General features: G+C 41.5%; 2 protein-coding genes across 2 annotated transcripts in view; one reads left to right on the top strand and one right to left on the bottom strand.

Moving 5' to 3' along the window:
- The first annotated feature begins 194 nt into the window (after positions 1-194).
- Positions 195-5,806, top strand: LOC134072714 (riboflavin transporter 2-like). Its single transcript, XM_062529527.1, has 4 exons — positions 195-368; positions 3,302-4,427; positions 4,780-4,903; positions 5,084-5,806. Exons 2-4 carry the CDS (start codon positions 3,334-3,336, stop codon positions 5,291-5,293), a joined length of 1,428 nt encoding a protein of 475 aa, XP_062385511.1. The 5' UTR covers positions 195-368; positions 3,302-3,333; the 3' UTR covers positions 5,294-5,806.
- Positions 5,807-12,296: 6,490 nt separating this feature from the next.
- The window catches only part of nfatc1 (nuclear factor of activated T cells 1), a 33,418-nt gene continuing 29,445 nt past the window's right edge, over positions 12,297-16,269 (bottom strand). Inside the window, exon 10 of the mRNA XM_062529292.1 lies at positions 12,297-14,427. Within this exon, the coding sequence (XP_062385276.1) occupies positions 14,372-14,427 (56 nt within the window). The 3' untranslated portion in view covers positions 12,297-14,371. The remainder of the gene's footprint in view (positions 14,428-16,269) is intronic.

Below are 16,269 nucleotides of genomic sequence, written 5' to 3'. Positions count from 1 at the left end.
TCCAAATATCCAGGAAATGCCATGTATTGTAAACATAACGCCCAGACATCAACAACCACAGATGATGAGGGAGGATTCGGTATCTTCTAATGATTTACCAGGTGTTATCCAGGCCTCTGTCTTCACCCTCCTTGGTCACGTCCCTGACACAGACACACACACACACACACACACAGGGGGTTGTAGACGGGCCACCCTAGTCTTAGATAACACGTGGGCCGAGGGATGTTTTCATGGGTGGCTAGGGGAAATACACCCACCTAACCCTGAAAATAAAAGCCCCTGTTGTCCCCCTCTGGACAAATCACTGCATGGTGCTTTAGAAGACTCATCTAGAAGGAGACTCTGGTCGTTGGTGCATCTGAAATGTGAGTGCAGCCAGTTTTTCCCCTTGTTTTGTTTAATTAAGTGTTATGCAATGTTTTGATTAGTGATAAATTGATTAGACATATGCATTCAATGGTCATAAGATATGGACATACCTGTGTGATGGTGTCATTTAAAAAATGTTTTCAAGCATTGTAAAACATTAACCCAGTGCATTTCTTTGCATGAAGATATAGTGCAGTAAATCAATATATTAAATACATTGTAATCAATACTGACTGAAGTTGGTCAAATATCCATATGTAACATGGTTGTGCAACAACGTTGGATAATGGCTAATGGGGGTTTGGCTTAAAGTGTGTGTGCGGTTTCCGTGCATTGTCCTGGGTGTTATTTTTGGGAATGTTTCAAAAGCTTGATGTTGGTACACCTGGATAAGTCTGTTTTACGTAACAACGAACTAGGTTAGCCTTTCAAAATGAGAAAGTTCCTGACCTCTGATTCTCCTCCAAACTTCCCAATGACAGGTTTACTTTGCATAACTCATCCCTGGTGACTAGATACCGCTTTTCCTTAATTTGTCTTTTCCTCCTTTATTGAGGGTAATGCTTGACTAAAAACATATTGAAATCGAACGCAATTGCGTTAAGCAAAGTTGCTTATGAACCGTTTGTATGATGTGAATTGCAGTTTTTGTGGTGTGGTGCCTATAGGACACACTATATACAATTTTATAGGAGACACTGTTCCCTTTGCAACAGAAGATAAAAAAAGAGCATAAGATAACTTGGGACAATCATTATGCCATTTAGTCTAGCCACCAACAGAAAATCTTAACTTAAGGAATAATTTACCAGGCATCCCGACATCTGAGCGTGCCTGCAGCAACATTCAGTCGTTTTGACCCTTGGGATCCTGAGCTATAGCACATGTCGGTGTGTTTGGTGTCCCCGTGGGGTCAATGACCGGGGCGTGGTCTCTTGGATTTTATGTGGTTTCGGGACTAGTAAAAAGTGTTTTTTTTTTTCATTTTAGTCAAGAGAGTATACTGTAGTCCCATACCGTAGCATATAAGTTACCTGCTACTTATTGTCAGGGGCACTGCTGTCAAACACTGGTCATATTTGGTTATGGTTATGGTTATGGTTATTTAGCAGACGCCTTTGTCCAAAGCGACATACAAATAAATAACAATACAAATTAAATAACAGTGAACAATTACAAAAAGGGAGAATAGCAATATTATCAATAAAACAATCAATTAAGCACTAACCTAATGAGAAATAAAACAATGAAATGAGAATAGCAATCAAATAAGTCACTCAGTTAATTATATAATAACAATAACTATAGCATGGTAAGGCTAAATTTAAGGACAATAGCAGAATAAATGTCAAATTCTAACAATGGACAAATTATAACAAAACAATACTATTATACAAACCATAACACATAACAAACGCTCAAAAGACTAAGTGCATATTAAACAAATATGCCTTAAGACCCCTCTTGAAAGATCCAAAACTGTTGCTGGAACGGAGAGCACTGGGCAACTCATTCCACCAACACGGAACCACTGAAGAATAGGATCTACAGTTTGACCTAGCATGAATGGTTTGACGACATAACAGACGCTCCTCAGAAGATCGCAATGGGCGGTTGGGAATGTACATCTTGATCAAAGAACTGAAGTAGCTAGGAGCAGATCCAGTCAGTGTCCTATAGGCCAGAGTGAGAGATTTAAATTTAATTCTGGCTACTATAGGGAGCCAGTGGAGAGTAACTAGGAGAGGGGTTACATGTGTCCTCTTTGGCTGATTGAAGACCAGTCGTGCTGCAGCATTCTGAATCAACTGTAGTGGTCTTAATACGCAAGCAGGTAGGCCAGCTAACAGGGAATTGCAGTAGTCCAGCTTGGAGATAACCATTGCCTGTACAAGAAGCTGAGTGGAATCTTGTGTCAGATAAGGTCTGATCTTCCTAATGTTGTACAGGGTATACCGACATGACTTTGCAATTGAGGCAACATGCTCAGAGAAAGTAAGTTGGTCATCAATTATGACACCCAAGTTACGTGCCGATCTAGTTGGAGTCAATGAGGATGAATCAAGCTGGATGTTCATCTGTTGGGGAATGGTTGTTTTTGCTGGAAACACCAAGAGCTCAGTTTTTGAAAGATTAAGCTGAAGGTGCTGATCCTTCATCCAGATTGAAATATCCTTCAGGCATGCAGAGATCCGATGGGAAACGCTAGAGTCCTCAGGTGGGAAGGATAGGAAAAGTTGAGTGTCGTCCGCATAGCAATGATATTCAAATCCATGAGAGCGAATAATCCCACCTAAAGAAGTGGTGTAAATAGAGAAAAGGAGGGGCCCTAATACTGATCCTTGAGGGACTCCTGTAGTGAGGTCATGAGACTTTGATATCTGTCCCTGCCAAGACACGCTGAAAGAACGCCCTTTAAGGTAAGATTTGAACCAGTCAAGAGCTTTCCCAGAAATTCCCAGTTCATATAGTGTAGAAAGGAGAATGTGATGGTTAACCGTATCAAAGGCTGCAGATAAATCTAACAGAATTAACACTGATGACTGAGCAGAGGACTTAGCTACTCTCAATGCTTCAGTCACAGATAGAAGAGCAGTTTCAGTAGAATGACCACTCTTGAAACCAGACTGCATAGGGTCTAGTAGGTTATTCTGATAGAGGAAGTCACACATTTGCTTGAAGACCACTTTCTCCAAAACCTTTGACAAGAAAGGAAGAAGGGAGACAGGTCTGTAGTTCTTCACATCAGTTGAATTAAGTGTACTTTTCTTCAGCAAAGGTGTAATTCTTGCCTGTTTAAAAGAATAAGGAACTATTCGTACTATTTTGTACTATTGTACAAAAATATTGTATATTTTGCCATATTTTAGGATCAAATATTTTCTGCTGCCATGATGGAATTCTAACACATAGCCTATCTGCTTTACAGACCTTGTTTGTGTCTGTGGCCTATAGACCACCATGTCTGTCCTAACACATGTGCTGGTCTGCCTGTTTGGCCTGGGTTCCTGGGTGACCATCTGTGGCCTGTGGGTGGAGTTGCCCGTCATCGTGCCCCAGATCCCCGAGGGCTGGTACCTGCCCTCCTACCTGTCGGCGCTGATCCAGCTGGCCAACGTGGGTCCGCTGTGCGTGACCCTGGCCCACCGCCTGTGCCCCGGCCGGCTGAACGAGTCGGCCCTCATCTACGCCATCGTGAGCCTGGCCACCGTGGCCACCTTCCTGCTGGCCTTCTTCTGGCGCGAGACGGCGGAGGTGGCCGGGGCGCCGCGCAGCGTGGCGCTGTTCGCGCTCACCTTCCTGGTGTCGGCGGTCGACTGCACCTCCTCGGTCACCTTCCTGCCCTTCATGAACCGCCTGCCGCCCGCCTACCTCACCAGCTACTTCGTGGGCGAGGGCCTGAGCGGCCTCCTGCCCGCCCTGGTGGCGCTGGCGCAGGGGGTGGGCGTCATGCGCTGCGTGAACGCAACCGCCGCGGTGAGACACGCCAGCGAGCCGGCGGGCAACGCCAGCACGCAAGCAGGGGTCATCCTCCGCTCTGTGAACGTAACGACGCAATTGGACTCTTCGTGGTTTTCCAACGCCAGCGCGGCGATCGACGCGGCGGGCGCAGGCGGTCTGGTGCCGCACTACCAGCCGGCGAACTTCTCGGCCCAGGCCTTCTTCTTCTTCCTCACCGCCATGATGCTGGTGTGTCTGGGCTCCTTCCTGCTCCTCAACTGCCTGCCCTGTGTGCCCTGCGAGCCGCCGGCCTCCGTCAGGAAGGAGAGCAGGAAGCCCAAAGGCAACAGGGCCGAGCAGAAGTACACCATCGCGTCGTCGGCCGGCTCCAAGCTCCGGCGTAGCCCCTTCGGGTCGGGTCGCTACAGCTGGCCAGAGGTCATCTACATCTTCGGCGTCTTGGCTTGGGCCAATGCCTTGACCAACTCTGTGCTCCCGTCGGTGCAGTCCTACTCCTGTCTGCCGTATGGCAACGTGGCCTACCACTGGTCTGCCACCATGGCTGCCGTGGCCAACCCAGTCGCTTGTTTCATTGCCATGTTCTTTCCCAGAAGGTCAGTTTTTACTAGCTTCAAAATCTCCCACTCCCACTTTTTTGGGTGCTGTTTATGTATATTTTTGTTGTAACATGTTATACTATTCAGCAATGTCCATCTCATAGATGTTATCCATGTAAGCATTTTTTTTTTTTTTTTTTTTTCTTTTTACCAAAATGCATGTTTTGTTGGACATAATAATTAGTTTAATTGTCAACAGAGTTCTTTTTCAAAATCCTTGTTTGTTATAGTGGTCTTCTGTCCCACTAAAATGAACACCTGCCTACTTACAGTTTGAGTCTGTCAGAGCAATTGACTGAAATTTATTTGTAACATTTTTTACAAAAATTATTGTGTTTTTCTCAACTAGGTCTCTCTTCCTCATGGGGATACTCACAGTCACTGGGACAGCCGTTGGTGCTTATATCATGGGCATGGCTGTGATGAGCCCCTGTCCTCTCCTGGTTGATGATATAGCAGGGAGTGTCATCATTGTAAGTATAGACTCTCAGAGACTACAGTACATCCCTTGTGACATTTTTAGCTTGGCACATGCAGAATAGATTATTGTGTAGACTGTATGCATTAACCTCTATGCATTACTACTTCCTGAGAGTGCTCATACAGGCTCTCCTTTGAGATCACCGAAAGAAATGTGCTTTCTGTTGCTGTAGGTGGGAGCCTGGGTCCTCTTTGTCCTCACCCTGTCCTATGTGAAGGTGATCATTGGACTGATCTTGCGTGATGAGGGTCACAGCGCCCTCGTGTGGTGCGGTGCAGTGGTGCAGTTTGGCTCCATGGTTGGGGCTCTCACAATGTTCCCACTGGTAAACGTATATAGTCTCTTCAAATCTGGTGACCCATGTAATACCTGGTGTCTGTAAATGTGCTGTAGGCTAGTCAAATCACTGAATGATCAGTGATATTTTTACATCACAGTCTCATCACCTCTCTAGTCTTGCAGCTAGTATGTATAGGCCTATCTATGGCATATGACAGATTACATTTACCTCTGATTTCTTGTCCTGCCTATTTGATATACACTCTTAACATGTCTACAATACATTTTTAGCATCATGAAAAAAATGTATTGGATTATAATGAGCGTACATTTTCATGGGGACCAAATGTATGAGGAGGTAATTCTGAGTAAATCATTTACAACGAAATAATAGCACATAACGTGTTGCTGTGTCAACGTGGTTTGCTTTTGTTTTATGCCACTAAGCATAAAGAAATCACTTCTACAATGGAGTGGGTCCCTGCAGATATACTGTAAAAAAAGGACATTTGCAACATCAGCAACTAGGCAGAAACGTATCTCAATAATCATCATTAACATCTATTCGATGGCTGTTATGACTTTATTCAACAGTTATGCAAAATGTCAGCTACACAGGCAATTCATTTTGCTACAAAGTGACATGAAAGCAGTAGGCAGAGGGAGAGGACCAAGTGTTCTTGTCCTTCATTTGGGTGAAAATGATGATTGGACATTGCTTCCACCTCCTGAAGTGTATTTTGCATTACCAGTATGTAAATATTATGTATGTTGTTGTTTTTCGTGTCAGTATGGTTATATACACTTAAGCTTAACTACCTATTATTTCTGTAAATGCACATGTACCATATTTCGTCAAGGCTACTATATATTGTGCTTTAACTTTAATAATATTTCTATTAATAGCTATGAAATCGTATGTGGTTCAAAACACTCAAAGTTACAAGCATGAATGGTGCCCACTGGTAGAAAGAAACCGTAGGCTGATGGCATGCTTAGTCAGTGTTATTTGTAAGAGAGAGAGAAAAAAAAACGTTTGCCTATACACACACTGGGCATGGGCCGGTGAACCACTCTGTCACTATTAAGTCGTTTTACAGTTGATTATATAGTCCAAAACTTCTGAATTGTATGTGATTAAAACATTTCATCCAAGGCTTAACTTTCTTCATTTCTGAAATCCCTATCATGGTTTGCTCATGCGTTATGACGCAGGTGCTCTCCGAAAACATTGCGTGATTTTGCCTTTAGAGTAAAGGATAATGAGTGGATTGTAAATGGTGCCTAAATTCAATAAAACTACACACACCGGTCTCAAAAAGCATGCTCTGATGGTCGAAGTAGTTAATATTAGAAACATGATTGCTGAGGGAAGATAACAAACGGCAACAACAACAGTTATGCCACACACTGCCCGGAAAGCTTCTTGTTTTACCGGGTGCATCTCATTTTTGCCTGGACCGGATTTTCTCAATGTGCGGAGAATTGTGAAATTACAGAACATCATACTGCTTACACAGACAAGCAGGAAAATATTGCTAACATCCAGCATAATGAGAATGGTGTTTGACATAAAAGTACCAGCGGTAAGTAAAATGGTACTGACCCACGTTACAGCACAGCATACTTCAGTTACTCGATATGCCTTCATCAACGAGTAACGTGTTGGCCACACCACAGCAACATAGCGTTCTATGCACATAAAACCCATTATCTGAGGACCACCTATTGATATAAACACCATTGTCGCCGTCCTCGTCGTCATCAAATAATGTGGGATAACAAGCGTAATTATAATGTCAACAGCTTGGAGAAAACATTGTAATATGTCAATGATGGCAAGGTTGAGACTGAAAGTGTGGATTGAGTCTGAGATAAAGAAGAGGCGTGCATTTATCGGCAGTCCAATCGTGAATATAAGTACGTCAAATAAGATTGAAAAGTGAACAGTAGTGCGTACTGGATCCATAAAACAGTCATTTGAGGCATTTGAGGTCGAATTCATCAAGGATGTATCCAACATTTTTCAGATCTGTGAAATGTAACTGGGCATTAATTACCACTGGCAATAAATTAATTAATGTATCAACTATTCAGTATCAATTATGTACTGCTTTGGCAGTTTGATTGTTATATTCAGGCTAAATGCAGTTGATGCATTTAAATGCAATGCACTAAGGGAGGTTGAATCAGCAAAACCCATCAATAAAGTGATTTGGTTTACACTCACCAAACGGATGATGTAATGTGCTGACACGAAGGCAGTTGTCTGGTGAAAGCCTATGGTAAAACTATAGGCCTTAGCTTATATTCACTCAGTTTGTACAGCTGATAGAAGCTGGGAGGGTCATCACTAACAACAACAAGATCCCTTATTTGATTATGTCAAAAATCATAGCCTGTCTGAATGTTATTCTATGGCATGTAGGTTTCATCAAACTATATACTGTTTTGCATAGTTTCTGTTTTAGAACACCTGGGCAGTAAAATCACCTGAAGGGAAATTGCCGTAGGCTTACATGTGTAGGCTAAAGACATATATCTATGTATTGTATCTATAGGCTGTTTGTATATAGACCTTGAGATAATGGAAAAGTTTTTGCTTTATCATATAAACAATCCCAAAAGTAAATTTGTACACAGTAATATATACTCCTGACACCCCCACATATACTTTATCATATGCCGTCTTGGGATTTGATGGAGGTTTTTGTGTGCAATTTAATTACCTATACTTGGTCTTGACCTCGGCCAACCATTTAGGCTACACTCTCATTCACATCTCCATTGGTGAAACTTACTCGTGTCAGATTTAGATAGATAGGTATACTTTAATGATCCCCAAGGGGAAATTCAAGGTCCCAGTAGCCCAGTAACCCAGTAGACACCATACACAACATATACACACACAACAAAAAAACGTAAAATAAAATGTAAAATAAAAAACATGGACCTGTGACATTGCTTTATAATATCCTGTAGATGACATTGCAGAAGTAGAAAAAACACCATATAGACTAAATAGCCATTATGTATCCTGATTACAAACACATGTTTAGAATAGATGTACTGTAAAACAGACCGATTTCAACTTTGAGAATAATAATAGATTACACACTGAATATTTGTTCAAATCGGTCTTCATGTGGTGATCGTTGGGACAAATGACTTTAGTCGTCATCATTGAGCACGAAGAGCATCAAATAAGGAGAGAAAAAGAATAGGCAAATCGAAAGGTATCTGTTTAGTTCAAGTTCAAAGTTTATTGTCATGAACTCATAAATAATTATTGAAATTCCTTGTGCTCAAGTGCCCAACTACAGAAATGAATTAAAAAGAAAAATGAATAAATAGATACTATATAAAAAAAAGAGGGGTTGGGGAGAACCAAGGGACACCCAGGAGCAACAGGGGCAAGGAAAAACTCCCTTGTCCTGGAAGAAACCTTGGGCAGATCCACGGCTCACAGGGCCAACCCAACTGCCTGGGGTCGTGTGTGTGTGTGTGTGTGTGTGTGTGTGTGTGTGTGTGTGTGTGTGTGTGTGTGTGTGTGTGTGTGTGTGTGTGTGTGTGTGTGTGTGTGTGTGTGGGGCAAGGGAATCCTAAGGGCTGGCATGTGTGATGTCTTGGGTGGAGTGGTGGTGGGACAGCTTAATAAGATGCAGGGGGTGGTGGACAGTGTGGTATGTACTATAAGATGCTGGTAAGGGGCAGTGTGTGTGTGTGTGTGTTGGGGGGGGGGGTGGTCAGTGTGCTACTGTATGTATGTTGGACAGTTACTTATGATGATGCAGTGGGTTGGTGGGCTGTATGTTGTCTGTAAGGAGTGTGGCTTTCTATAGGCCAGTTCAAACACAAGATCCGCGATGAGACGAGCTGCAACATTCTAAAAACCAGCAACGTTCTAAAACTCTGCAACTAAGATTTGACATGTTGAATGTTTAGCGACGGCTTACAACTTTTGATTCACACCGCCGCAACTGCTCTCCGCAACCGTCTCAGACCGTCGCGAATCTTCGGTTTGAACTGGCCTTATGATGCAGTGAAGAGGGGGAGTTAGGTTTAGGTGGGGGAGGAGGGGAGGAGGGTGTGTGTGTGTGTGTGTGTGAGGAGGGAGAAAGTAATAAATAAATAAATAAAATAAACGTCCATAAAGTAAAAACCCCTGTGTAGGCTGGGTAAGAAAAATAAACAGACTGCAAACAACAAAACAAAATATTCACTTTAGCATTGAAGTCCAAATATTGTGTTATATGTCATAAAAGTCATACAGAGAACTCATTTTGCTGCCGAGCATACTTGTACTTACGTGTGTATGTATACTTTAGACTTAATTTTCTACTCATTTAGCTTCATTCTTCAGCTACTTCCATTTTTGTCATACTTGTTTGCAGCACTAAGGTTTATGGCAACATACTGTATTTGGAGAAGAGATTACCTTTCACGAGAAATTAAAAACTCTTATCGGAGCAACTATTGTACATTTGATGGGCTACAACTGAAGATTACATCACATAGACTAAACACATGCATGAATCAGCCGCTTGTCTCAACCACATGATTGACAGGCTCAAGCGCTGAACGTGGTCATGCAGTCCTCTTGCACACCTGTAGAGACTGCTACAAAATAGGGTCAAGGACTGAACAAGAGGAAACAAATAACCTTCTCCTTGAGAATGGGCGTAGTCTCAGTCTAAGTCAAGAAATAATCAGACTACAAATAAGAGCTATACGTAAAGCATGCGTTATTAACGTATAGATCTGGACATTACTTCCAGTTCTAACTCATAAGCCTTCTGGGGTTTTTTTGTGCCGTGCACCATATTGTGTGGCCTGTGCCCTCCTGCATAGTTCAAGCAAGCGGTCCTTTTTACAACCTTTCACAAAAAATAAATGACACTGGAGCTTGGAGCAAGTACAGCTGTTTATTTGATGGGCCACCACCAAACCTGAAGCAAAACGACATACACAGACTTAACACACATGTAGTCAGAACACCAGTCTCAACCGTGTGATTGACAGGTCTTAAGCACTGATCATGGTCATGCAGTCCTGTTGCACACTTGTGGAGATTGTTGAGGGAATGTTGCAGGAATATGGTCAAGGACTGAAAGAAAGTGAAAGCATGTGTTACTTATTGTTACTTTAATATGAATGTAGCTCATTTAGGATGATTTAAGGTAGAGTCTTTCACTTACAGTGGTGTTCCTGTGGGTGTTTTCTTGAGGCAACTGCAAAGCTTCCCTTTGCTGTGGAGAGTAAGGAACGAGTAAAGGACGCCAGACACCAGGATGAGACAGAGACAACTTGATGTCATGACACATTGAGTGGCCATAGAGATGTCCACAAATGAAGCTCTAAGAAATACAGACGAAGGAACATAACAACACAGAATGATGACTGAGATTCGGCGGACGGTGTTGAAAGCTTTCATCTTGATGGGGTGCATCTCGTCTCTACCCGGACCTGACTTCCTCAGCGTACGAAGAATTCTAATGTTACATGTGACTATGGTGCAGAAACTGGTCCCAAATATAACAATCGTTGTGGTAAATATGGTGTTTGTAATAGATTCGAGGTTGAATAGCTTGGTGCAAATCATCGTAAAGGAAAGCAAGAGTGTCACTGCCCAACTCACTGCACTGCAAACCTCCCTGAAACGATACGTTTTCACCATTGGGTAATGCGTCGGCCACACCACAGCGATGTAGCGCTCCACGCAGATGATGCACATGAACAGAGGGTCCCCAGCGATAGAAAGCCACACCATAAATCTTCTGGCCTGTCCCAAATACTGTGGGAGCAAAGCGATCATGAATATGTCCAAAATGTGAAAGAGGCACTGAGTCATGTTTAAGATGGAGACGTTGAGGCTGAGGATGTCGATAGGTACAGTGGATCGTATGATCCAAAGGTGGCTTAAGACAATTGGCAGTCCCAGAACATTTGCAGTTATGTCAAAAATGTACATGAAGATTGTATATCCAAGTGGATATACACATTGGTCATGTGTTGAATTTGCTGGTTCACTTGAGTTCAGTAAGGAATCCATTTGCCACTGAAACTGAATATCTCCCAAAAGAAATTAATCCCTGCTCACAAAAAACATCCAACGGAGTGAGGTCTTAAGAACCTTAAGGGGGAAATTTTTTTTTTTAAGAATCCTGGAACAAGAGAAGCGACAGATTATGTACAAAGCACTTTAGCATACTGATACAACCAATTGAACAAAGCTTTTTTTATATGTTTATAATGCAAAACTTGAACATCAAATAACCTCAAGAGATCCTGATTTGACTCCCATTCCCATTCGTAATACTTACATTATACATACTGTACATAATGCACCTAAATGATTTGAATGAAATGAATTGATTTATGGCGCTGACACGTTTTGGCTTGGAATAATTTGCATGCTCTCTCATAACATGACACGTAACAGTGTAAGAAATAAAATCATTAAGACTTACGTATCTGTCTTGTGAAACTACAATACACATTATTTGATGGGGTTCAGGACAACTGTGGAGAACATTGATTTAGATTTAGATTTGTTTTTATGATGGAAAAGATGACCTTTTTGAATTGTTTTATTTTAAGGATAGTGGTCAGGTGAAGCCATTATGATCATATTATAATCATTGTCACATAACTGTGTGTGCCCTTTTTAATTGATGATAATTGAAATGGCTATCATGGGTACAGTAAGTTTCCTCATCTATGGCAAATTTGATTGCAATTGTGTACAGTAGTCATTGAGTTTCATATCACTTATGAGACCTCTGCACATTTGCAAGAAAAGCTACAGTAGCTGAACTTTATAAATCAGGAAAAAGATGTACACATATACAGTATCCAAAGGTTTTAAAATGCCAGTCAGAAGTGTTCAAAGTCTGATCAAAAATTGGATAATAAGGTTGATACCAAGCCATGGTCAGGCAAATCAACAAAGATTTTGGCCTCGGGATGCATCAGAACTTCTGGAACAAAATCATTTGGAGACCAAAATTGAGATACACAGCCACAAAATGCTGCTCTAGAATCCAACCTAGGACAGGATTTATGCAGAATTAGTTCACAGCACAAAATGTACACATTTCTCTCCATTAGAGTATATTGATTTTATTTGAATTAACATCATGTCAAATGATAAAATGTTGCTATTTTACAAGGCGTAATAGGACAGATTCTTTTTTTTTTTACAATGTAAAGTGCAAACAGTCTTTTCAAAGATGTCAACCTGTGAAATCTTTGGCATCAGTTGTATAAGTCAGCTGCATTGTTTGGTAATGAAGAAAAAGAAAATCGATATGGATATTTTTTTTCCTGTTGATGATCCCATGAAACTCTACAGCCTTCACTATAATATATAGATGTAATGAGTGACTATAAGGATGTTCAGTTATCCTATATGTAACACCAAATGTACTAACTTACTACTGAAATCAATCTTAACTGAATATAATCTCTTGCAGTACTTTGAACTAACCAAACGTGTATAGAGTGTTTGCAATCACAGAAAGCACTGATGTGACTTTATACATTCTTGGGTGCATTATTTGCAACAGCATAATTGCCAAAGACTATTTGCTGGTAAATAATAATTGAGTAATTGTATGTCTTTGAGTTATCCACTTAAGGAAGAATAGTGTAGTACAAAATTGTGTAAAAATGAACAAGACATAAATGTCATACACATTACAAATCAGCTTCATATATGGATTAAAACATGTAGAAAAAAATCAGAGGTTTATATTAGCACAGCAGAGGATACAAATGGCCCTCTCCTTGAAAAAATGCTTAGTCTCAGTCTTAGAAAAGAAAAAAAAACTAGACTACAAATAAGAGCTATACATAAAGCATGCGTTAGTCATGTCTGAGACATTACTTCCAGTCATAAGCCTTCTGTTTTTTTTTTGCACTACCAGTGCAAGCCACAAGAGGACGCTCAGTGACAACCACCACAACTATGAATTCCCTCTCCCATGCTGTGCAGTGCACCATATTGTGTGGCCTGTGCCCTCCTGTACAGTTCAAGCAAGCGTTCCCTTTTAGATACATGCTGTGATATACCCCTTAAGAGTCATGATCAATGATTCTGGTCTGAAGCCCAGAAGTTAAGGCACACAATTGATGAAACGTTTCAAAAATTATTTTGATGTTAGCGTTAGAACATTTTCACTGAAAACATTCAAATGTTTAAAAGGACACTTGTGGATCTACAGATTTCTTCAACGTGTCTCAAACATGTGCTGTGAATGTAGATCACACTTGACAATTCCAGTTACTTACTAGACATTTTAATACTACTCTTACTGGTAGCCATGTCATTGCAATCTCAATATCTCCCAACATCATCCTCTGCTGGTACATAAGTAATATCAAGCATATCAAGGGCACCTGCAAATGGATCTCATAACACTTTGTCAGTTTCTTCCTTAATAATAATAAAAAGAAGATTAAATGAAATAATAAATTAATACCTCAAAAGAAATTGTTACATTTTAAGTAAATGTGAAATTTCCAAATAAAAAGTTGAAAAGGGAAAAGAAATCCAGTTTATTCTTCAGATGTGTATTGAATGTCTAGAGGAAAAGACTGTTCCAACATAAACATTAATGATGGAATGGCTAATAACACAAAGAAAAATCTCTTAACATTCGACCACAATAAGACGCACTGAGATGATGTCATCTCTAGTAAAAGCTTCTGCCAAAATATTGCTGAGATTATGGTCATTATATCATCAAGGTGAGCCGTTTCCACAAGTCAATTATGTTTTCTCTCCCGCCTGAATGGATGCTCTAATAGGCGTCCTTTAAAAGCACTTCAGCTTTTTTTCAGAAAGCAAAATGAGTACACTTTTGGATAATTGATCATACATTCAGCCATAAAAACATTTGGGATTGAGAATAATTTACAATTCTGCAATGACAGAAAAAAAGATAGAACAGAAAGAAATAAAACTCAGTTCTTGGTCCATTTGTCCTTTTAGGCAATCATTCATTTCCAGTATTGCTGAATTTTTCTTGCATAGGAGGTCTGAATTTGGTTGTAAAGGCTCCATTTGGACTTGTTTGTGCTTGGGTAGTGAAGCAGGGCAGGCTGATGAGTATGGAATTTTCTCTCAAGTTCATGTGGGTCCATGTTTGCCCTTGTGTTCCTTGATACCCCCCCAACACTATGCATGGCTGTGGACAGTGATGCTCGACAGATCATTCCGGATGATTTCGTTGACTGTGGATAAAACACAGATAACACCATATTTTTAAGTCCAGAGTGTGCTGACATTTAATACTGGCATATCTTAATCAATCAATCAACAACGACAACATATACTGTATCTAAATATAAATATGCAAATTGATGAGCTGCTCTTCATTCAACAAACCTATGCATTTTTAAACCATTATATATGCATTAGACATTTCATTCAACGTCCGTTCAACCATTTTTCCATCCATCTACAGTACCCTTGTATCCAAATGAGGAGTGTGAACTGATTTTCCGCTTGTTTGTTAGACTCTAATCGTCTATATCTACTGCCGCACTCCTCCTTCCCACTCTCTCCTTCCCTTCTGCTTCCTCCTGCCCCTCTGCCACTGCTTGGGTTCTCACACATCGCATCGCCGTGGTGACCGCGTGGCGTGCGTCCCTATCTGCATGTGTTCTTTGGCTTGGCCTTGGGGGAGGAAATGACCCGAGGAGTGGAGAAGCTGGAGTGGGAACCCAGTGAGCGCTACACAAACAGTCCTCCTCCTCCTCCGCACATGGCGCCGGACAAGCGCTGAGGATGGGGCAACGGGCTCTGGGCCGCGTTTCCCAGATTTGCTAAGAAGCTCTTAAGTACTAAAAACTTCTTAGGAGCGCTCTAAGAACGCTCTAAGAACGCTCCTAAGACATTCTTAGCACTTAAGAGCTTCTTAACGAATCTGGGAAACGCGGCCCTGCATATTAGTGACAGGGCATATTGTTAGCACTGACTGGGGCGTTAGTGCATTTCAGTTCCACACTAGTTTGACCAAACGAAGGTGGACAAGCGGCCGAGAGATGTTAAGTCGGCGTTAAGCAGTGTTAATGCGTGAGTCATTACAGAGTCATTTGTTTGTAGACATTCAAGATAGCCTAGGGCTGAAACACGTCGATCTGCTTGACAGGTTTCATTAAAGCAAGATATACTGTCGAGGGGGTGATTTGTTCATTTCACTTTAAACATGTTTGGGAAGTAAAACAAGTGTTTTCAAAGGCCTTGACAGATAAACCTTGGCACTGCTCTATTTGCCAGTGGAATGAAATTAGATGTAAAATCACTGTTACACCGTTCCCTGAACCTAGTAGTGCAACTACTGTTGTACATTATCAGACTCCTCGACTCCATATCCATGTCAAAACAGAGCATTCCTCGGCTCTCACAGCAACGGGTACGCGGGTCACATTCTTAAACGTTGATGTCAATTACTGACAGGATACTCAGTATTGTAAGACATTTGCCCCCGTCTTCCACAACTCCGGACGAACAGGAATTCTGCGTAGGTGAACTGTTGATTGAAGGATGAGGATTCACCAATCTCTTCCTGAATGACTCATAATAAAAAATAGGACATGCCGTGCCATACCAATGCGTTAGGATATTCTCAGGCAATTGACCACAAATGTTATCCGATCAGGTTTCATGGTTCATGAAACGTTGGCATTACTATCACCACTGCAACCGAATTTAAATCAATATGTTCCCCAGAACTTAAGGGAGTGCTTTTCCTTTTCAAGTCTTTATGGAAACCCATGTCTGGTCAACATCTTTCTGGTCAACATTATTTCAACATTATTTTCAAGGCCAATTCCCAGTTCCACCACTCAAACCAATTTAATTTCCTGGTGACCCAACAGCATCAGGGCTTCACAAAAAAAAAAGACGTTGCCAAAACCCGTTACGGCAACGCTTTGGGAACTGAAACGAAAGGGTTGGATGACCTTGAAGCGCCAGAGGCCTTTGGATCATCTGACCGCGAGAAGACGTAAAAACAGGAGCTGGTCTCTTTCGACTCGGCCCCTGGCTGGAGCCCTCGTCTCGGCGCTCCC

This window comes from Sardina pilchardus, chromosome 24, assembly GCF_963854185.1.
Source record: "Sardina pilchardus chromosome 24, fSarPil1.1, whole genome shotgun sequence".
NCBI classification, from domain to species: domain Eukaryota; kingdom Metazoa; phylum Chordata; class Actinopteri; order Clupeiformes; family Clupeidae; genus Sardina; species Sardina pilchardus.
This window is presented reverse-complemented; position numbering and strand designations above follow the sequence as displayed.

Coding starts and splice junctions, on each gene's coding strand:
- LOC134072714 (XM_062529527.1), top strand. CDS start 3,334: ATGTCTGTCCTAACACATGTGCTGGTCTGCCTGTTTGGCCTGGGTTCC. Junction 4,428..4,779: donor GCCATGTTCTTTCCCAGAAG/GTCAGTTTTTAC, acceptor TTTCTCAACTAG/GTCTCTCTTCCTCATGGGGA. Junction 4,904..5,083: donor TAGCAGGGAGTGTCATCATT/GTAAGTATAGAC, acceptor CTGTTGCTGTAG/GTGGGAGCCTGGGTCCTCTT.